Here is a 24,465-nt window from a genome sequence, read left to right as displayed (position 1 = left end):
GGGCCCCCTAGCGGCTTGTTTGGAACTGCAGAGGGTGTTTTTGCTTTGATCTTCGGACATGAATAACTTGAGAAGGGGTCGACACTCGACAGATCGTCGTGATGTTTGGTATGTAGATAGCTCAGATGGTACTTTACATAATCAACGACTTCTTGTGCAAATCAGGAGCTAATTGGTATAATTAGTAAGGAATGTTTGTAAAATCGGCTGCATTTCATATTGGGGCTCTCAAACATGTGACAGTGTCCCCTTAAACAGGTCATACATGTATAAACAAATGGCCTGGCAAAAGTAGGTCATCTAAACACACAGCACTACTCTCCAAGCAGAGGTGTGGGTCAGGCTGGTTTTTCACGTGTTCAGTTTAGGCATTTTTGTCCAAAGCACGTTGGCGACATAACGAAAAGGGCGCAAAATAGAAATTTAAGTCCGACAATAACACCTAAAACACGTCAAAAACCAGCCTGCTTGGAGAGAACACTGCTCCAAAACTGCACAACTGCTAGGTACGGAAAAGTCACATTTACTATGTCTATGTAAAGATTTATTCTATTCATATATATTGACTGCACCATTTCATCATCACTTTCAACATACGACACTGCAATATCAAACCTTTGTGGCCCATAGAATATCAACAAACTCATATTTTTTCATGACCAGTTTTAACATATAACGTTATCAGTACACTAGACACATATACTAGTCCTGTTCCACCAACTGATTTTTAACCCTATCTAGACTGCCCCCTCATAACTTCCAAACGGCATGGTGTATGGTCAAATTTGCAGGGGGTGATATTAAAGAATGTAAATATCAATCACTATCCATAATAAGCCTTGATCATTTGGCAAAGATAATGTGTTCGTGGAACTCTAGTTGTTATTATATCAACATCACACGTAGGCTCTCAGCAGACATTTCTCCAGGATTTTTTCATAACGATATGTAGAGTTGAATCATCCGCAAATAGGTGGAGGTCACTTTTGAATGAGATACATGGTCATCGATAAAGATCATTAAAAAGTAAGGACCCTAAAATACTGTTTTGGGGGAACTCCGGTAGCCTTATGGGCACTGACGCAGAGTCCAACCCGTCTGGTGCAGTAGATTGGTATCTGTCAGGCAAGAAGAATGAAATCCAGCCATACATGTCACCTGAATGCCGAAGGAGGTCAACCTGGACAGTACACGGTATACCATACACGATCAAAAGATTTTTTTATCATCATTTATCATCATGTCATTATGCTATCATCATAAGGAGGTAATGTGTAATGTTGTCTTAAGCCCCTGTCACACTTGTGCGTATATAAAAGCCCGCATGTGTTGCGTATTAACATGTTTTTGGTCAAGATTGAGTTTTCAGCCCAAGAAGTCATTTCCTTGGTTCCATAACTAGGCCACAACGGTGGGTCAACGCAGAAAACAACTTCTTCCCCGCAAACTTTCCTTAAACCTAAGAAATGTTAATGCGCAACTCATGAGCACTTCAATATATACGCACACGTGTGACAGGGCCCTTCCGCGCGTCTAACGCCACGTTACCATTTTCTTCTTCAACATGCCTCGAAGTCAAATGTACAGAGCAAAAGGTCCTCATGATACACAACATGTTTAAGAGACAGCCACCATGGTGCGGTGAAATATTTCATAGAACAGCTTTGCAACATAGCTTTTATGACATTGTGTTCTGGAACAGCTTTGGTGGTTCCATGCCACCTGTGCGCATAGCTTTTATGACATTGTGTTCTGGAACAGCTTTGGTGGTTCCCTGCCACATGTGCGCATATCGACCCGGTTACTGCGGTGTTGATGACTCAGACATGGCACCCAGTGCAGCGAAGTCAGACTTACCTTACCTGACGACATATTCCCACGTTTACAACCGTACAGATGCCGTTTCCCTGCCTCCCATCCTTTACCGTGACTTACCGTCTCTAGTCCGGGGAGGGACCCGACCTGATGCCGACCGCGTGGTGCCGTCCGGGCCGAGACGCCGCCTGACGCGGGAGCGCCCGATATGTGTGGGGCTCGGCACGACTGACTTGGGCACTCATAGGTTAGACATGTCATCATAAACAAAAAGATGAATTTTCACATCATATGTATAAAACACAGGGGATTTTTGTATTACGTTTGTTCATCTAAACAAATCACGTCATCGTCTCATCTCAAAGGGACATATCGTGCGCCCGGCTCTGTGAGGGAATAATTCCTGTAAATATCTGTAGATGGTGATTAAGGAAGGATATTCCTTCTGATATCAGGTATAAGACCAACTGAGTTTCGTCTTACAACCTCTCAATCAGGACATCCATTTGCTACGGTCACATTAAACTCGCGTGGTACCTGCGATGGGGGTTTCTTCCGTCATGACAGCGCCGTACGTCGTACGTTTGGGAAAGACCGGGTGCAATAGTTAAGATGATACAAAGTCGTGGTCACATATATCGTAGGTACATCATACGATGTTTTTTTAGTGTACCTAGGTCAATCATAGGCTTCCTAAGCTATGTTTGAAGGAAATCGCAGGCCAATCGCACGTAAAATATGCCATCGTCGAGCGTTGCAAGATGGAAATTACAGCTGAAAATGATTTTGAACGCGTTCAAAATTTCAGCCATCGTCGTACGATTTTTATGGTCCCCGATTCAGGCTTCACCATGGCCTTTTTTTCTACTGATGAGGTGACAAATTCATAAATTTCGACCGTGTTCTGATGGATTCAGTTTTCCCTAATATTGGCGATGTCGATACCAAGTGTAACCATCAGAACACAAAGGCAACCAGAAAATAGCGCGCCCGTATACGTAGAAATGATGAGCATTCAAGAATGTTTGTTATACTATGTAGCAACTGTGCTGTGATAAGTTGTTAAGTTAAGTAACAACTTAAAAGCACTGTTTCTTTGGCAACCATCATAAAATCTGCCTAACTGTATTTCAAAATGCCTTCAAACATAGTTTAGAAGGCCTATGTATCACAAATTATAGTCATTTTAAGAACATTTAGCATAATGGTAAAATCTTCAATAAACGTTTAATATTTGTAAGAAATTAAGCAGTGGAAACTGCAAGATAGCAGATCCAAGATGGCCACCAAAATGGCGCATGTCACCTGATGTCTTAGCTTAAACAACTTCTACTTATTTCTTACCTAGTTAGAATATTTTCTAAGAGCCCTAATACTAGTTATGGATCGTTTAGGGATGTTGGCCAAGTGTTGATCATGACTCATGATTCATAAGCATCCAAAAATGGCTTGTTTAGTTACTTTCCCGTGAGAGAATTGTATTTTTAACCGTTTCCATGGCATCATAAAATCTGACTATCTTTCTCTAAATGTATCACAAGTTATAGTCATGTTAAGAACATTTAGCATAATGGTAAAAATATTCGATAAATATTTAGTACTTGCAAGAAATTATGCTGCAAGATAAGATGGCCGCCAAAATGGCACATGTCACCTGATTTCTTAGGTAAAATAACTTCTACTTCTTTTTACCTAACTTAAATATTTTCTAAGATCCCGAATATTAGTCTTGGATCGTTCAGAGTGATTGTTAAAGCCTTGATGATGACTGGAATTCATAAGCATCCAAAAAAGGCTTATTCAGTAACTTTCCTGTGTTATTTTTCACCGTGTCCATGGCAACCGTTATAGAAATCTGCCTAAGTTTTCTTCTAAATGGCTTCAAATGTACGAAACCGGTCTAAGTTTGATCTAAACGTATAGCAATACTAATGAAATATGGTTAATAATTGTTAAAACCACATGAAATAACTTGATATAGACGATTTTTGGTCGTTTTATGGTTTAGAGTGACGTCATCATATCACGTGATAATTCCTAAAAAGCTGGACATTTGGCATTTGGCATTATCATGCATAATGATAAAGTGGAGGAATCAACCTTTTCAAAAAAGTAAGTCACCCTTTGTCCCTCTGTTACCAAATGGCTATTTTGAGGGACCTTGCCCATGGGCTAAAGAGCCTACATTTTCCACGTGTCAGATCCAGTACAACGCGCAGGTGATGCATATGATTATTTGATGGCTGTATACACGTGGGTTCATAATTAGATCAGACCTCAGTCCTATCCTGTCTTTATTTCCAGTTTGCCAAGAGAACAGTTTGCGGATGGCCTCGACAATGAAAATGGCAGATCAGTTACATTATCCTTCAAAAAGAAAGCACTGTATAAGCAGAAAAAAACATATTGTAGAGTCTTTTTTTTACAGTGAACCCCAGAGCCTTATATTTAACAACTAGACCCGCATTTGGTCGGTTAAAGAAGCACAACAGCGGCAAGGCGTCTCATCAAGAAAAGGCACATGTGAAAAGTCGTACGACGCTGGAAAAATTATGAACATCGCCCGACGCTCTGCGATAGCTGATTGTACCAACGATTTACCTGCGATCGTCGTGCGATGTACGGGAAATGCTATCGTAGGTGCATCGTACGTTTAATGTGACCGGGGCTTTAGCCTGGACGCCATTCGAATTCGTTTACTGGTAAACTGATTATGATGGCGCGTACCGGCTACATTTTTCTGTCAAAACATCATTTTAAAATATTTCAACGCGGAAAAGAGCCTGACAGCATCCATCAGTCTGATACCAGTTTTTGAATAGTGAATAGTTGATATTGTCAGAATGAGGCATATTCTAAAACAAGAGTTCCATGACCTCATATCTCCATGAACAATTCTATTCATGCAAATGTCTTACACATTTGCATAATATATGCTTGGTCATGAACACCTTTATCTAACTTACACATGTTGCAATATTGACAGTCCTGTAATTTTCCAATTAGATGAGATATGGTGTTTTTGCATTTATTATGCAAATTAGGAATTTATTTGCATAATCTGTTGATGCTCCACTTTCCAAAAACTACATATGTTATATGTATTTGAGTCTGATAATGGAATACACTGCAAATATAGATTTTCCTCATTAGCTATGCAAATTAAGTCACAATTAGCATAATTTGCACTTCATTATGTATATTTCTGTCTAAGCTACCTGCAAACTAAGTATCATATTGACAGTCCTATAATTTTCCAATTAGATGAGATATGGTGTTTTGCATTAATTATGCAAATTAGGAATTTATTTGCATAATTGGTATCTGTTGATGATGCAGTTTCCATAAACTACATACGTTACATGTATTTGAGTCTGATATTGGAAAACACTGCAAATATAGATTTACCTCATTAGTTATGCAAATTAAGTCCTAATTAACATAATTTGCACTTCGTTGTGTACATTTCTGTCAAAGCTACCTGTATACTAAATATCATGGAAATCCATCGTTCCTTTGTTCAGTTATTCTCATTAGAAGATTTTCACGATAACGCCCCTGCAGTTCCAGAGCAAGCTGCTAGGGGCCCCAAACCCACACCACGTCTTCATTACACCACAAGCTATCTGCCAACAGAAAATCAAGACCATAGCACATCCAGGTTAAGAGATACAAAAATGGAATTTCTGCTGCAGTACCAAGGTCACATACCAGGGGGCCCAAAATTGACCTTGAATTTCGGCTTCACAACACCTGCCCACATACCAAATATCATCGTAATCCATCAAGAGGTTGAGTTATGCTGACAACAGTGGTCCAGAAACACAAACAGACAGACAAACAAACAGACAAACAGGCAGACACACAGACACACCCAAAACTATATCTCCATTTTTCATGGAGATAAAAATACCACTGCTGCCATAACAGCCTCGGACGGCATGTAGTTACATATGATGGAATACTGGCGTCTCCCGGGCGCAGTGGCGGTACGACCCATATGGATACTCAGGAGGCTGTTAGAGGTCGTCAGACTTGTCTCAGGGTTGGGTAGGGGGTTTACTGAGCTTGTCCGTGCAGGTACAACTGTGGCCGGTGTAGGCTGGTCCTTACTGTCCGCGTACTGACACCGAGAGAGGGCTGGTAGTTTGCTTGATAAAGAGAAAAAGATGAATTTCAACAAGAGCCTGTTGTAACCGTCATTTGAATAATTGATGCTGGCTCAAACAAACCATATAGTATCTGTGTACTAGAAATCAATAAGTAATGTACAAAACATAAATTGATATAAATTGAAAATAGAGAAATACAAAAACCGCCACATAACAATCCACATCGAACACAGTGTCATCTGCATATATTGCCGCTACCTCAGGTAAACTTCACGTCATCATTGAGGTTATTTCAAAACAAACATCGTCGTACATTCGGACCATCTTAAACATCATGTTTACAAACACCTCAACAAGAAGGCACGTGGGGCAAAAATTCACTTCTTTCAAACTAAGAGCGGCCTGTTATTAGACTAAAAGCAACTTTTCACAACAATTATGATTTCTTCCACAGATACCTGGACTCAAAGCCCATTGTGAATTCCATTCCACCTCACAAGGTTGTAAGCGTTCTTCCGAATATTGTTCAATCGTCGAACATCCTATCCGATATAGAGGAGTCTTCGGATGTACTCAACTGCTTAAACACCGACTCACAGTGGACCACTACATACAAGCAGGCAGGGCAGGGCTCCAGCATCGCCCAACCACAGGTACCGTTTCTACACATCCTTAGGGAAGGGTACCTCCGGAATGCCTCTTGAGTAACCAACATTGAAAATCATCTACAATGGAAGTCATAACACGCAATAAATTGCCATATCTGATAATTTTATTACACATTCACAGTGCTTTATTGCTCGTTCCCATAACCCATTGCGCGCTGGAAAAGATCACTTTCGCCAAAGTCATATACTTTCGTCGCGGCGCTGTCTCTCTCTCTCTCTCTCTCTCTCTAGTGCGTAGTGTGTGTGTGTGTGTGTGTGTGTGTGTGTGTGTGTGTGTGTGTGTTGTGTGTGTGTGTGTTGTGTGTGTGTGTGTGTGTGTGTGTGTGTGTTGTGTGTGTGTGTGTGTGTGTGTGTGTGTGTGTGTGTGTTGTGTGTGTGTGTGTGTGTGTGTGTGTGTGTTGTGTGTGTGTGTGTGTGTGTGTGTGTGTGTGTGTGTGTGTGTGTGTGTGTGTGTGTGTGTGTGTGTGTTGTGTGTGCGTGTGTGCGCGCGCGCGCCTTCGTATGTGTGCGTGTGTTTGTATCTGTGTGTGTAATGTTTGTGTTATTACCTAAGTGCTGTGGTGCCAGCACTGGGTCAAAGTTCGTCTGAAGTCGGGACCCCCCCCCCTTGAGTTGGAGAACAGAATTTTAACATGTATGAAGGGCCTATTTTTTTTAAAAGGAGAATAATAGAATTTCCCAATAAACTATGCAAATTAAGTCCTAATGTACGCCAAAAATAATTACTCAAGCAACTGGATAAGATTTTGAAACAGTCAGACGTTTCAGACAGTATCCACTGTCTTTCGTCAGTGACTAACGATAGGACTGAGAACACCAGGTTTTATACCAAAACTCTGAATAGATATGTTAATGAGGTAAAGACAACTGAGGTAGTTACTGTACTAGAACAACAGTAGCTAATTGAACTTTTGGCATAAACTTTGTCTTGAATTAATCTTCTTTTTAAAGACTACTTCAAGACATCCTAAATTGTCTTTACCTCATTAACATATCTATTCAGAGTTTTGGTATAAAACCTGGTGTTCTCAGTCCTATCGTTAGTCACTGACGAAAGACAGTGGATACTGTCTGAAACGTCTGACTGTTTCAAAATCTTATCCAGTTGCTTGAGTAATTATTTTTGGCGTATCTTATTACCTGGATGTCTAACCTTCATCAACGTAAGTCCTAATGTGCATCTCATTGCATCTCATTTTTGCCCAAGCTACCAGCATACCAAATATAATGGAAATCCGTCGTGCTTTTGGTAGATAGACACACCGACACACAGACGCACCAAAAACAATACCTCAATTTTTCATGGAGGTAATAATGCATAATTCAGATCATCTCGGCCTGGCATTTCATATTAGCGTTCTCAAACGATCTTTCTCTTCCCCACTCTGGGTACCGTAGGGCTGCCCTCCAACGACAACATTTGAGGAACACGCAGACTGGGTTAAGTACCGACCGTACCGTCATGAAATCAAGTGCATAAACTGGCAGAATCTAACAGGCATTTGGGACCCAAAACAACTGCGCAGGCGCACGGGGGAAACAGAAACACCTGATCGCTGCCATGGAGGCGGAAATGACCATGCCAAGGACCAGTCCAGGTAAACCAATTATATGTACATCAGCATATGTACTCGTCGGTGGTTGTTATGATAGTACGGCCTGCCACGCCAATCACTTATAAACAAGACCAACTGTCAGTCTTTTATTTATTTATCTATTTATTTTGATTTACCACATTTTGTGGAAGGATTCAGAAATGATTTCAAACTAGAAAGCGAGCTTCATCATTCACCACTAAGGTATTACAGAAGTTTCCTATTAATTAGACATGAGACATATGTAACTGAGAAAGAGATGGCAAATGAGGGCCTCATTTACAAAATTCATAAGGAAGTGCTACAATAGCATTCTGTGCTGAGATATATTAGAAGTGGTATAAGTTTTCTTGTAGGCTTTGAAGCAGGATAACTCAAGAAGGGTTAATTAATTTTCATATTTTTTGACCCGTAACATTTTAGGTAACTTAAATGAAGATTGACGTCATGGTTAGCAAGTTATGTTAGAACTCCATTTGTATAGTTAATGAGGAGAATTTATACTTCTTACTTCTTATTTCTTGTTACTTGATTAGGTCTCATCAACGTTGTGTCGAGCGGCCTGCGTCAAGGTCCCGACGTCTCTTGCGCACCATTCTGCGTCATTCCAGGCGATCCCCTCATGGGCCATCTCTTCCAGGTCTCGCAGCTTCACGTTGTTGTTTCCTTCGACAACACTGTTAGGCCAGTTTTTTCTGGGTCTCCCCCTGGATCTTTTCTAGTGCCTTAGTGCCCAGTCTAAGAGATTAGAAAGTCGTTCCTTGGGCATCTTCTAGATGTGCCCCTGCCGGCCACTATAACTGCTTCAACGCTAGCTGTTCTTGCCTGTTGTAGTATGTCCAGGTTGGTAACTCGATGAAACTGATACGGAGAATCCTTCCGAGGAACCGCTGGTGAAATGGCTCTAGTCTACTGCTTTGTGCCTTGGTGGTGACCCATACTTCGCTTCCATACGTTAAGATTGTAATGATTGCTGCTTCGTACATCCTAATCTTGGTTGACAGGAGAATGCTATTCTTATGCCAACTCTTACCAAGTTGGGAAATGCAGTGGAAGCTTTAAGGATGCGTTGTGAGAGTTTAGTACTTGTTCCATCAGTACTGAACGTAGTCCAAGTAAGTGAAAGTGCTTACTTGCTCTACAGGACATCCCTGAACAGTAATGATGAGCGTTCCTTACTTTTGTGTAATTGCACCAGTCCAAAATTAGATTTCAAGCCGCTCAGTCAAGAATGGACTATTCCATGTAGAATGGACCAGTTCAAATTAATACGGCCCAAACATGAACTAATCGAAGATCGCCCCAGTCCAAAATACAGTTTTCCCAATTTGACCTCCTTCAAGAATGGAGTCTCCCAGAATACACATTTTGGTATAGACTTGCCAATGATTGTTGACTCGCATAATCCGCCACGTTGCGTGCGAGTCTGTAACACATGCAAGTAAATGAAATAAACTGGCCTGAAATCCCAAAATGAATCATTCAGAAGTGGTGTATGCCAAAATTGCGAATAAAGCATATACAATATAAGGCCTATATCACAGGCATTTACATACCAAATCTAAGATCGTTTGGTTTGAAGTGTGTAAGACACCAATGACATCAAAATTTATCAAAATTTCCTGAAATTTATTAAAACATAATAATAACAGGCATTTTTACAAAATATACACCCTTCAGATATTATTTAACATCGATCCATCAAAACATCATACCTCCAGCTTTTGATTCTTCCCACCAGGTACATGTAAGTACATCAATCAGTGACTTCACTCTCCCGATGACGTCACAATGAACAGCCGGTTAATTGTGAGAACGTTCTTTTGGGAAACAAAGTAAATATCGAAATGTCTTTTTATTAATGTCTAAATAATGTCTTCGTCTGTTTACATAGGATTTGTTTTTAGTTTGTTTTGTATGTATTTATGTTAGGTCTTTGTTTATATATTGTTTTACTATGGGATAATGAGCGCCTGAAACAGATAGATGATAATGATAATAATAATTGAATTTAATCACGATAATTGAGCACTGTTTGTTCATCAAATAATGCTTTTCACAAGCCGTGGCGCCACGTTCCGAACCGGTTGCCGTGTTCATTGTGACGTCATCGGGAGAGTTAAGTCACTGATTAATGTAATTACCTGGTGAGAAGATCAGACAAAATCAAAAGCTGGAAGTATGGTTTCTTATGGTTCAATGTTAAATAACATCAGAAGGGTGTGTATTTATTTGTTTTAAACGTTTATATTCGTCGAATGATACTATTCCTATTACAGGTAATAAGAAAATGTTGTATTTTGGTGTCATAAACACTTAAAATACAAGGACAAAGGATGATTCCTAGTCGCCGATCATCTGCTCAAATAATTCAATTAGCTGGTCCCGCCACCTGCAAGACGACTGCCCTGTCAACCAAGTCACACCCCAGGTGGGCGTCAGTGACCTTTAGGTTGCGTTGTTCTTAACATTCGTAATTGTGTGAGCTTTTCATTTTGTTACCCGGCCGCGCGCGGTAGTGATTCACGAAACGGGCGTCTCGTAGAATTGGGAAGATTGCGGGATGTTCTACAAAAGATGACGGGACGTTCTGCGGAAGATTGTGGGACGTTCTGCGGAAGATAGCGGGGCGTTTTCCCATTTTGCCCAGAGAATTACCTCAAACAGCTTCAGTTTTGGAAATTCACGGGTAATTTGAAAGGCGCTTCCTCACGTCCCGCTGTCTCATACCTTCTTTGAAGACTCTACTTACCTATCAGATAATGAGCCCATATTTGACCAATGGAGGTAAAAAAAATGGTCTCCACATAGCACATCTTAATATACGTAGCTTGTTACCAAAACTTCACGATTCATTTTTCACTTCTATTGGACCTAACTAGTCGCAGCCTACTCTAGTGTGTATATGGCAACTGTAGGACCTCCTAAGGCTATGTTTAATTTTACCGACATACCAACAGAATTCACACACGAACAATTGCTGAACATCCCTCTTAGCAAGAGTACAGGGAGATGATGGAGGAAATATGATTGAAAAATTCTTCCAAAGATTGAGTATTGTCATACTGTGTGGGCCAACTGAACCCAACTGTGCATATATCTCTGACAATCTCCAGAATCTCCAAACCGACCAGCACGGCTTGTCCTCGGTCTGTCACGTACAGCACATATATTAGGTTCACATATATTTGGCATCTCTCCGGCAAATGCATCTACTACAAACCGTCTTTAAATCAGTCCACCAACAGGTACCAAAATATCTGCAACTAGAGTTCCACGACCTCATACCTTCGCTGAATAATATCAAAATCGCCGACTGATGCAAGTATCAAATTCCCGCCATTTACCAATATAGCATTTTCTCATAAATCATTCAAATTAGGTCTTCATTTGCCGAAATTATATCTAGCGATATTTCCCTCTTTACCATTGACATATGCCACATGTTTAAATGTCGATGACGGTTAGACATATAGGTATCAAATACAATATAAAACAGTTACTTAGGAAACTGGATGGATTTTGAAAACACAGTGCATTTATATACAATCAAATATACACATTAGCTCTTCTTTGTATAATCAGCATCTCACTATGTCAATAATCAAATTCACTTGCGCTTGAAATACCAAACACAAATTCAAAAAGATTCCGTCATTGAGGTTCTCACAGGATGGCATCCTTATAATGAAATCAACATGGCGTTATTATAGCCCCATAATGTCCTCATCAATGATTCAAATGAGGTCCTTTGCATAATTGATCTTTATCAATGTTCCTCTCTTTCGCAGTGATAGATGTCACATGTTTGAAAGTGCTTTCATGCAACGCAATGGATTTTACAAATTTCATCAATTATGCAAATTAGCTCCTGTTTGGCATAATAAGCATCTTACTATGTCAATCATCAGATTCAGTTTTAGAATTAGCTACCTACATACCAATATAACAAATAAACCCAGAGTCTTGTTTTTCTATCGCCTTACTAGTCATGCCAGCTGTTGACATTTTGACCTAAATCCCGGGACACCATCTGTGAGTGTGAACCATGCATGCGCATATAATAGAGCAATGCCAGAAGTTATCTTCAATGATTATATAAAGTTGGTCATTATTTGCATAATGTGCATCTCATTATGTTAATCATCACCTATGGGAACTATATACTAAAAACAATGAAAATCAATCAATCTCTGCTTGAGTTATCCTCCTTAAAAGTTACAAACAAAAGGCCCACTGCAGTTCTAAACAAGCCGCTAGGGGTCTAAACTTACTTCCATCATTTACTCCCTGCCCCAAGAGCTATGCACCACTTAAAAATCATGATCATAGCAGTTGCAACAAATTTGATTACAATCTTTCAGTGGATTGATAAACTTTCTTCATTATCATGCAAATTAGCTCCTTATTTGCATAATACGTATTCAATTATGTGAAGCATATCCCAAACTATCTACATGCCATAGATTATGATGATCCGTCAGAAGGTAAAAACAAAAGCGCCAACTACAGTTCCAAACAAGCAGCCAGGGGCCTTAATTTACACCACTTACCTCCTGTCCCAGAAGCTATCTACCACTTGAAAATCATGATGAACCTGGCGCCTCCAGAAAATTTGGCCTCAAACTTTGAAGCTCCCCTGCAGTACCTTAATTAGGAGGTCCATTATTGAACTTGACCTTCTTCTTCGACACCTCTACCCATCCAATAGATATCATGCACAACCGTCAACAGCTCCTCGAGTTATGCTGTCCACGTACAAACTCACAAACATACAAAGTCCGCTGCAGTACTATAGGAAAACGCCAGATGAATCATTTTTGAACTTGACCTCGTGTCAAGCACTGAGCGTGCCTACCCTGTATAAAGAAAACAGAAATAAATAAACTGTCTGTAACAGTTACCTGAGTTGACCAATCAGACCATCGCTTATACTAAATGTCACTCGCATACCAGCTGTCGCGCCACGTAACGTAACATGACCTATCTACGTGCAGGAACAGTTTACGTCCAGTTTGGGTCATGTCCACATATCGCGGTGTATTATGCCAAAGCCTGTTGTCATGAGCAACAAAGAACGTCATAAGTATGATCCTTAGCCATCTCTCTCTTTTATACAAAACAATGAAAAAGGTTTACGTCCAGCGATATAACAGAATAAACTCCTGAACCAGTAAAAACAAGTTGCACGGAAGCGTCATGCATGACGTTTTTCATATGTAATTTGAGACCGCGTACTTCATCATGTGTTTCTAACTTACACGATAGCTAGTATATTCTAAAAACAGCTGACGTTAAACCTTTTCTTTGATATTCAGACTATCCATGGTGATTCGAGGTTTGAAACTCTTACCAGTTTTAGGAAGGTTTGATACAACCTAGCGACCCCCGCTCAGATGATACATTTTTGCACGGCATAACATCATGGCCATGCGTTTATCACGTGAACGCCACGTGCGCTGCTGTCGGGGAAATTCACAAAACAAACATAGTTTTCTTCCATCGCGTCTGGCAAGCGGAGGGACAAACATAGTGACTTTACTGTCATTTGTCTGCAGATTACTTTCGACAGTTACTGTGCATTTTTTTCTGGTCTATGTTCTTCAAGCATAGCACTAGAAGGGAAAAGACTGAAGTGGACGATAATGTGCAAGCCTAGCACAATTCTACATCATATACATCGGTATAAATACATGCTCGCACGGCGTTAAACAGGCGGAGAAAAACTTACAGACCATGCATTTTTCTTGTTAGAATAGTATCCTTTTTATCATGCGTAGCCCTAGGTCCTCCGGTGTGAGTGATGCGGAGAATCGTCGTCTAAAGCCTAAAGGCACCTATGTGCTGAGGCGACCGCCCTAAAGCGGGCGCCTACCCCTCGTCAAGCAGAAACATGTCCGGGGAGGGCGGGTGGGTACGCTTCAGGCTCCAGACGTGGCCGGAGAACCCGGAGCTCACATGACAGTGTACTCTTGCTCACTATACCTTCTTTATATAGGGGGTATGACGTCACACCGTCTGACCAATGGCTGTGCATGTCAAATAGTATCCTATTTATCATGCGTAGCCCTAGGTCCTCCTGTGTGAGTGATGCGGAGAATCGTCGTCTTTCGCTTTCGCCGTCTCTGGCTGTTGAGCCCTTTCCTTCCGTTTTATTCTCCACATCAGAACATACTAAGATACTTGATACCTTCTCACCTCCCCCCCTCTTATCTTAACTCTTCCCAATTATCCCTTGCTCGTCTCCCTTATTCTTATCTTAGTCACCCCTTCCTCATCTTACTCCTCTTATTACCCCTCTCTCATAGGATACCCACTCTCATGTCACTCTTACTTTTGTCCTACCCCTTCCTCATTGCTCATCCAGCCTATCACAAACCTCTCCTTACCTAGACCCCTCTCTTACCATTCCAAACCTAAGAAAGCTAATCTTCCCCCTCCAACGCCTTGATCTTTCTAAGTTTGTACCGCATAATTCTTAATAGCTCCTTCCGACAAGTCTCAGCTCCAACGAGTGAAGATGTGCAGTTATCGTCCCAATCCCTAAGACAAAACCGCCTTCTATAACCGGAAACTAGCCCGAACTCCCTTTTAAACCTCTCTGTTAGGGTAAGTGGACACAGTCTCTGGTCATCCCCCTGCCTAAGAAGGGAAACCTGCGCCAATGCCAGAACTACAGAACCATCAGTCTGATAAGTCATCCAAGCAAGATTCTACTCAGAGTGATCCTGAAGAGGCTTAAGACAAAGGCAGAAGAACTCCTAGCAGAAGAATAAGCCGGCTTCAGGCCCGGTCGAAGCACAACAGAGCAAATCTTCAACTGTCGGCTCAAAATTGAGAAACACCTGCAGCACTAACGGGATCTGTTTCACAATTTCATAGACTTTAAGAAGGCTTTCGACAGTGTGGCATGATGGTTTATGGCGGGTTCTAAGAGGTTTCAGTGTCGAGGAGGGCCTAATACAGACCATTGGAGCCTTGTACGAGAAAGCCTCCAGCGCAGTATTCCTGAACAACAGAGTGGTGGAATTCTTCAGGACGACAGTTGGGGTGCGCCAGGGATGTCTAATATCCCAAGTTCTGTTCAACCTTTATCTGGAGAAGATCATGCCGGACACACTGCAAGATCATCACAACTCCATCTCCATTGGTGGCAGACGGATCTGCAATCTCCTTTTTGCAGATGATATTGACCTCCTGACTGGCACCAACACCGAACTTCAGGACCTTACCGACAAGCTGACACAGAGCACAGGGTTGTTCGGCATGGAAGTCAGCACTGAGAAGAGCAAGGTCATGGTCAACAGCAAGGACAAGACACAAGCGGTCATCTTCATGAACGGGCAACAACTGGAAGAGGTGGACATCAAAACCGACAGCCTGCGCCCAGCCAGCTGTGCCACTGCTGTGCCGACACTCCTTTTACTAACCCATGATCTCTTGACAACAAAACTGATGAATTCCAGGCCGTCCTATCGAGCACTAACGTGGACATTGCTGCTATCCCTGAGTCCTGGTTTTCTCCTTCCACGCCCCAAGACCTACAGTCAAACGAGGGATACACCGTGTACTCTAAATGTCGCACAGATCGTCGTGTTGTGGTGGGGTAGCAGTGTATGTGCGCGACGGCATACCGTCCCGTGTTATATCTGAAATCACTGTCCCAGAACAGCTGGAATGCGTGTGGGTGTACGTGCGACCACAACGTCTGACTCGTCGATCGCCGTGTGTACCTTGTACTCACCGCCAGTCACCGCACGACGAGAAACTCATGGAACACCTCATTTCATCTTCGGATCAACCGCGTACAACTTTTGCGAACATTTGCATCGCCCTACTTGGGGATTTCAATCATCTGGATACCCACAACATCCTCTTATAAATTAGACCGTGATCACTCACGTTGTTCAGAACAGCACCGGGGGAAGCGCCTCCCTTGATCTTATCGTGACCAACATGAAGACGTGCTACAAAAATCCCGAAATCCTCCCACCGATTGATCTCAGTGACCACTGCCGTATCCTGTGGAAAGCTCAAGTGAAACTGTAACAAAATGACTGCAGAAAGATGCTTACTCGTCCAATCCGCGAGCCTAATCTGAGCCACTTTGGGGGATGGATTACTACCCATCCTTGGAGAGAAATTTTACACTGCAACCACGACTGAAGAAAAAACTGACGCCTTCTATAGCACACTGACCTCTGCCATCGCCAAGTTATGCCAAACTGAACTGTCAAACTACACCACAGTGACACACCCTGCACAACACCCAAAATCACGCACCTGAAAAAGCAGAGACAGAGAACTTGCACGTCTGGAAGTTTCACCGTCATGTCTAAGTTCTATAGGAACAAAGGTCACAGAGAGACCAATAAGGCTAAAACAAATGCAAGTTCTACACGATCGACGTTGAGGGACGCAAGAAGGACAATCCTAGATCATGGCACAACGGTCTCAAGGTCATGTGTGACATGAACAAAAAGGCCACTTTGATCCACGCCCCCAGTACCGATCAGAACGACCACACTGCCATAGCCAACGCCATCAATGCTAAATTCGCGGATGTGTCTCAGTCACTGCCACCCTTGGAACTGCCATCTTTCCCGTCATTCCTACCGGCCAAACCTTTACCTGACCTCCAAGCCTGGAATGTTTACTCGCACCTGCGGTCCACCAACACCTACAAGAGTCCAGGTCCCGACAACATTGCCTGTATTCTTAAGGAATTCGCAAGTGAACTGAGCACTCCTCTCTGTGACTTACACCACACCTCACTCAAGGAAGGCATCTTTCCTAATCAATGGGGGGAAGCTAACGTAGTTCCCCTGCCAAAGTCTAGTCCACCAAACATCGAAGAACTCCGACCCATATCACTTACTCCAATGTTGTCCTAACTCTGTGAACGCTTCGTGGCAGATTGGATAGGACAAGACTAAATCCCCGCCAGTTTGGCGGCAGGAAGCAAAGATCGACGACACACGCCCTTGTCAACTTGGCGGACTTCCTGTACAAATCCACGTCATTGCCAAAGTCAGTCTGTACACTTGTTACCACCGACCTGTCTAAGACATTTGACCAGGTTGACCACACAATTGCTATTCGGTCCTTGCTAGACATTGGTGTTCGCCCGGCAGTGACACCTTGGATCCGTAGCTTCATGACTGATCTACCAGGCCGTGTTCTCATACTGGCTCTCCCTCAGTTGCGGAGTGGCCCAAGGAACAATTCTCCGACCTGTCATCTTCATGGCATTGATAGAAGGCGAAGTGGCTAACAGGTGGAAGTACGTGGACGACATGAACATTGCAGAAACCCGGTTGATACGTCAGCCATGTACACTCCAACTCACTTTTGACAGTCTAAGACAAGACCATCCTGGCCGCTGATGTGCGCCCGTACCGATGCACCCCCGGTCAGAAAACAACAGTTTTCCAACCTGTCGCTCACTAGCACCAAGTGTCCTAACCTCAGCTGGAAAAACATTCCTCGATTAGATAGCTCTGTAAATGTGAAACGCTTCCTTACCGCTGCTAGCCTTTGGTTCGGGCCAAGTAAAAAATTATACTTGGTCTGTCCCCGTTGAGTCTTCCAGGGTTCGTACAAAATGCTTACAGATGTCATTTGTCTCCCCTGCGACAACAACTCTAACGAACAGCAATAAAGTACAAAGTAACGCTTAATTCGTGTCTTACCAACAAACCAGCCTAAATCAGAGCGCAATCCGGTGATCTGTACACCCAAAACACTCCAATACCCGCTTACACGCTCGGCTCAGCGTTACCTCGACTTTCACCTCCTTCTTGCAGTACCCCCGGTCATGTTAAACACACGGACGCTCGGGAAATCCTTTTTTTTTGTGTGTGTGTGTGACATAAACCACTGCGTACTTGTTCATCTTGCCCGGCCCTCTTAAAGTCAACTGCAAGAGCAATTTCAACACACATCGCCTTTGAATTGCCGATGGGCTTCTGCCAGGCTTCTGCCACACGTGGCTTCCCGCCTCAGTCTATGTCCTCTCCTTCCCTGTGTAAAAGCAGGGTGGGGTGTAACGAAGCCAACACATGCTTCACTCTCCTTTTAAGACCTCTTCCCAAAAGAGTCAAATTACGGCGCTATGACTGGACCGACGGTAGCCTCTCAAATAAAAGGTAAAGCCGGCATCCCGAATTGAGGTGAAGCATAATGCTATTTCACACAGCTAGTAGTAGTGCAATGCGGCTTCGCCTCCGCTCGCGTTTTTTCGGCCAAGCACGCCGGGTCACCCCTACTCTTCTCGATAAATGTGTTGGGTTCTTTTACGTGCAGAGGTTTGACGCCCTAAAGCTCCCCCATACACGGAGCCGCCGTCTTTACGTCCCCATCCGATAGGACGATGCGCATCTTTTTCAGTCATGTCCAGGCCCGGGCGCGAACTCGGGCCGCTGGCTCCACGGAATTTGTCACACAAAAATAGTGACTTGCAATTGAGCTTGTAGTCTGCCCGCGGCGCCCGACGGTGCACCGCCCGGGGCTTTCTCAGTGAAGTCACAAAATGGTGACTTGAGCTCGTAGCCTGTCCCCTCCGGACCCTCACTGGCTCTCGGTTAAAACACACACTTTTACTTGAGCTCGTTGCCTGTCCCCTCCGGACCCTCACTGGCTCTCGGTTAAAACACACTTTACTTGAGCTCGTAGCCTGTCCCTCCGGGACCCTCATTGGCTCTCGGTTAAAACACACATTTTACTTGAGCTCGTAGCCTGTCCCTCCGGGACCCTCACTGGCTCTCGGTTAAAACACACATTTTACTTGAACTCGTAGCCTGTCCCTCCAGGACCCTCACTGGCTCTCGGTTAACACACACACTTTACTTGAGCTCGTAGCCTGTCCCTCCGGGACCCTCACTGGCTCTCGGTTAAAACACACATTTCATTTTACTCGGGCTCGTAACCCGCTGGAGGCATTCACCTTCACCAAGCCCCAACCAACTTCTTTTTTTTTCTTTCTTGCCCTGGCAACCTCCGGCCCTTGGCATTTTTCCAAAACAGACAGGCCTTCCTCCAGCTCGTACCTCTCACACGGCACACACCCTCCAGCTAGAGGCACTCTCTCAGAACTCTCTGAGACGAGCACGAATGAAAAATGGACGGCAAAAGAAGCAAGAAAGGTAGGCAAACTGGAACCAAAAGCTCCACAAGTAAAACAAACTCACGTTTTCGTGGAGAGCGTCAATCCCTAGGGTTGTCCGCGGATCCAAGAGGGCAACAGAGGAGGTCGAACCAGGCCCGCGGGCTGTCCATGTACTTCCGCATGCTGCAACTTGGTGTTTGTGCCTGTTGCCGCTGGAGCTGCGGCTCTAATTTAGTCTAAAACCCCGCGGGCGACAGGATCTGGACCGCAAACGGGGGCGTCCTTCCTGGTCTCCGCTCCCATGCCTGTGCTGCCGGCGTGTTCGAAGGAGACACTCTAAGAGACAACGGAGGCCAAGCGTCGGGGCACCCTGGTAAGGATCGTGTCGGTTGGAAAAAACGTCAAGATCCATCATTCCTGTACAAATATAATGCAGATCATTAGAACAGGGCCGGGATCAGGTCAAAACACGATCAACCAAACATATCCCCGACAACCGTTCACACAGCTCAATTAACCGACAACACATCTCCACACGCACAAAGCCACACATGCTTTTTTCCCCCCTGCCTGGTCCCCAAAGGTGAGCAAGCCACGATAACATGGGCGGCACAGGCCTTTCATGCCTCACAACCGTCACAAGCTGTCGTACCACTGACAGGAAACAAAACACCACAATCTTACACACGTACTGGTGACGGAAAACAAGTAAGGCATGAGAATAAAAGTGCACAAACGGTAACCTGAAACCTGGGGAACTGCCGCCCGAATCCTCTTAAGCCCAAGGCAGGGGGATGCTGCAACACACGACGATACACGAAGAATCCCGTCTTGGTGGACAGTCTCGGCACAGAGTTAGAGCAAACCCCACCACGAGGAGACAGACGAAAACTTGAACCCTGCCTCGCAAAATGGGGACAAAGATGTCATTTTTAGAGCAGAGTCAAAAATAACATGAAAACGTCAACACTCTCAAACTGCAACACTCAACAACGTTAACTGTGTGTCTCCCTTGCTTTTAAAAGCGAAGGATGGCAACAGATTCTAACCCTCATAAAAGACGTTCCCAAAATGGCCATCTTGCTGTTCTGGGATTTGGACACCAAATCTAACCAGAATCCACTGCTCCTGCCTGCAACGGTCACCAAAAAATAGAAGAAAACACCAAAAGAGCTGACATCTAAGTCTGCGCCGCTCATCCACGTTTTTGTAGTTATCCCTGGCCTTCCACCGCAAAGGATGTCACTGGATGCTATCCCTGAAAGAAAACTTCCTCGAGGTAGCCATCTTGCTACCCAGAGACTCGGCCACCACTACTGCCCGTCAATCCCCAAATTCTGGCTCGAAAGGTCACCAAAACACACAAATAACATACAAAAATACAAACGTACATGCAAAACACCCACACAAACTAGAAAAAGGCGTCTCTCGCCCATCTCCGAGGAGGATTAAAGTAGATTCTAAACGGCCACTGAAAATGAAAGACAACCACGCTCTACGGCGACCGAACGTAAGCAGCGCACCACGGCCTGAAACTTACCTCAAAATAACCACAACCACAAAATTTAACGACAAAAAACACAACCAGAAGAAAACGGAAACCGGAACAAAACACTTACCGTCAACAAGAACTACCCGAACAAAAGAATTCTCTCACAAAACGCAACAAGAACCACTTAAAACGAGAAAAAACAACGCGTAGCGCCACGCCACAAAGCGCCACTATACGCCAAACATTATGGGGAACAACATCGTTCCGTATCGCCGTACAAACCGCCACGGGCTTCAACTCGGACACGTCCCGCCGAAGACTTGGGCGACAGTCGGCATGTATCTGCTTGGCGTTGACGGAGAGAAAGAGAGCGGAGGGCTTCACGTGTGGAGCACCCGGAGCTCACATGACAGTGTACTCTTGCTCACTATACCTTCTTTATATAGGGAGTATGACGTCACACCGTCTGACCAATGGCTGTGCATGTCAAATAGCTCATATTTCTGCCCATTGGTTTAACATTTGGCTCTGTCCGCGCGGTTTTAAGATAAATAACGTTTTTAATAAATCGGACGTTAATTGGTCATATTACGTTACCATATTTGGTATGGTGAAACGCTGGAACACGGTGGAAAGCTGAAGACAATCACTCACTCCCGAAAATCCCAAAATGAATAATTTTGAAGCGATGTATGGCAAAAATAACACGTTGTACTTGGGCTTATTCAGGCCCAGACCATTGAGAAAGCCACACAGGCTAAACTAGTCTGGGTGTGGGCTTGAATAGAGTTCTAAACTGGAACTTGCGGCGACAGCGTCTTTTCTGAAGATGTGGCGTGAGTGTATACGGTTGGCTTGAGGTTGTCCTTGCTACTTACCTATACCAAAAACAACAATAAGATCCTTTCTGTAAGTTTTAGATGCATAACTATACCAAATTTCAGGTCCTTTGGGTTTAATACCAGGCCACCGGATGCCAAAATATACATTTAAAAAGCCCCTCAAAAACTCAATGAAATAATTTCAAATGCATTTATAAGAAGAAAAAAAAACACAAAAAACATATGGGATTATTGGCCCACTCAACCCATGTATCAAATTTCAGGTTACTTAGCCCAGAGAAGGAGAAGGAGAAACATGACCAAAAACAATATTAGATGATATAATTAGGTGATTTCCATAGTTATGATCAATATTGTTTGGCGAAGGTTAAACTCTTGTTCGAAAATGAGCTTTTGTTCACACACGAAGGGTGACGGGATGCTAAAGGTCTCGTGATGCATTTTGATTATTACCTTTGCCAAGAATGTTTTCGGTGCAAATCACCTATCAATTTGCATAGCCAATGAGGAAACTTTATTAATCCAATGCATTTCATGGTAGGACTATGAAATATGACATATGATATCATATTGAATTATATAAAATATTGATAGATATCAATTATGCAAATAGAGACATAGTTAACGAGAAATACTAGATTGATAGTGGTAACTAAAGGGAATTTCATACTTGCGGCATGTGGAAGTGAAAGAAAGGTGAACATCATTTGACATAAATCATGCAATTCAGGCCTCATTTACATAATCTATGAGGAAATGCTACAATAGCCTTCCTTTCTAAGATAAGATTTTCATTCTTTGAGAAACTTGTGTTATTTGGGCGGAGAAGTGGTTGAACTGATATAATGAGGGCTTCACTGTCATTATCAATGTGAAACATTTATAATACGTCACTCGTAAAAATTAACATCATTTGGCGAAGGTATGAGATCGCGGAACTGACTGAATGGTGTAAGATGTAATGAATTTGCTTCAACTAATGTGGTTTTGAGGTACATTTATATTGTATAACACGTATTCTTCGGCTCAGACTGCCTCCCTGTCCTGGTGATGCCGGGCCCAGAATTCGACCCTGTCCTGGGTACTCCGGGTACGTGCCACGGGAGACGGCCCAGGTCAAAGTGGATGTCATACATGACCCCGAGTCGCCATTTGCTACAAGTATGCGTACTACGTACAGGTAGGCTAAACAGCATTTTTCTTATAGCCTAGGCACAGACATCGTAGGAGACACCTACGATAATAAGACACGACGATAGTGCAGGCATCATGTCTTCAACGGGTTTGAAAGCCAGTGGGCGAAACAGTCTCAAATTCACCTACGATGGCGTACGGCGTAGGTGAATTATCACAGGATAATGGCAGGGAAATCACGCAAACATAACCTTCTTGGCGAAGGTAACTAGTGCTCCCGCTCCTTCTGAAACCTAAGACGTACGACGCTATCGTCGCGGAGAAAAATACCATCTTAGGTAAATCGGGCGACATCTGGTACAGGCTTGTGTTCAAGTCCGGACCTGCACCTGTACCTGAACAATTTGGCAAAGTAACTTGTGGTCGTTAATGGCAAAAGGGACATGAATAAACCGTTAACAGCATGTTTATTTAGACTTCAGATATCTTATGCAGACTCGAAATCAAATATACTGTTGACTCTAGCGCCCTTGCAATGCTCTACTCTCTTTGGGGTGCTAAAATTTCACTTTTGTGGTTTGCATGATAATATGTTTTAGTGACAAGTTTTAGTAACAAAGTATATAACATTCTATACTTCAGTGCTGTTTAGGTTAGTTAGCTGTGAGTAGCTTTGTCATGGTTCTGAGGCACCTCATAAAAGTGGTAGTATCCGAGGTGATGCCGGCTGGTAAAGAAACGCTCTTCTTATAGAGACATGTGGGCAGCAATATTCACATTGACCGAGCACTTCTTTTTCAGGAAGCCACCAACAGTGGCTTTCCGCACTTCCCGCTTCGCTCACCGAGGACCCCTGTGCAGGACTGTCACCCTCACCTACCCGTTCAACCCATTCAACAAGACAGAGTGATGTGTTGAGGTTTATTTCCGCGTGCTCGGTCCAACTCCAAAAATTACCTCGTATCCCAGAACGCAATTATGACGCACGCATAATGTTACATGCACACCTATCGTAAGAAGCTGTCTTGTACTCTTGTCGTTAAACAAAGAGTGAAAATTTCCATGACTAATTGTAACTTATGGCATCAAAGACAAGTTCAACATATTTGAAAGGTCACTGTACATTGCAACCTTACTCAGCAGTTCATGGAATATCCTCGATCCAATGTCGCCACGCATCGACCGCATGCATCTATCATGATACTCTAACATATGATTCTGCAGTCCAAGGGTGACGTCCTCGAATTTTGACTGTGTTGTTGAAGTATTTATGGGCTTATCAAGGAACCACCTCTGGGTGACATAACGTTACGACACGTAGTGTTTAATATGATACATGTACAAGTTATTCCATGAAGTTATCCAATAAGCAGGCTCCTACCGGTTTTGATGTTCCGTTTTGCAATAATTCAGCAGGTATACAACCACAAAGTGTTCAGTCATGGCCTCGCCTTTCTGCGAACGGCAAGTTCAACTAAAACAAAATAACTTATGCCATGGTCATAGATGATGCCTTGTGCGGGTCGCACAGTAGGCTGTCATGGAAGCTGTCCTGAGGGGAATCTTGCATGGTTTCTGGTTTCATCAAATCCAATCGAATGGATGCTTCCTCGCTCATGCAGGTTTCCTTGGCTAGCTCTCACCACCATTAAGCTAGACCAGAAGTTTCTGTGGGACTTGTCCCTCCCCACGCCATATTT

General features: G+C 43.4%; 1 protein-coding gene across 1 annotated transcript; it reads left to right on the top strand.

Annotated features, from left to right (window-relative positions):
• The first annotated feature begins 1,749 nt into the window (after positions 1-1,749).
• LOC136438200 (uncharacterized) lies at positions 1,750-24,076 on the top strand. Its single transcript, XM_066432955.1, has 5 exons — positions 1,750-2,062; positions 6,382-6,580; positions 7,994-8,193; positions 22,662-22,811; positions 23,567-24,076. The coding sequence occupies exons 1-5, from the start codon at positions 1,782-1,784 to the stop codon at positions 23,673-23,675; spliced, it is 939 nt and encodes a 312-aa protein (XP_066289052.1). The 5' UTR covers positions 1,750-1,781; the 3' UTR covers positions 23,676-24,076.
• Positions 24,077-24,465: the final 389 nt, after the last annotated feature.

Source organism: Branchiostoma lanceolatum, chromosome 7 (genome assembly GCF_035083965.1).
Source record: "Branchiostoma lanceolatum isolate klBraLanc5 chromosome 7, klBraLanc5.hap2, whole genome shotgun sequence".
Lineage (NCBI taxonomy): Eukaryota > Metazoa > Chordata > Leptocardii > Amphioxiformes > Branchiostomatidae > Branchiostoma > Branchiostoma lanceolatum.
The sequence above is the reverse complement of the archived record's forward strand: the minus strand, read 5'-3'. Positions and strand labels throughout refer to the sequence as shown.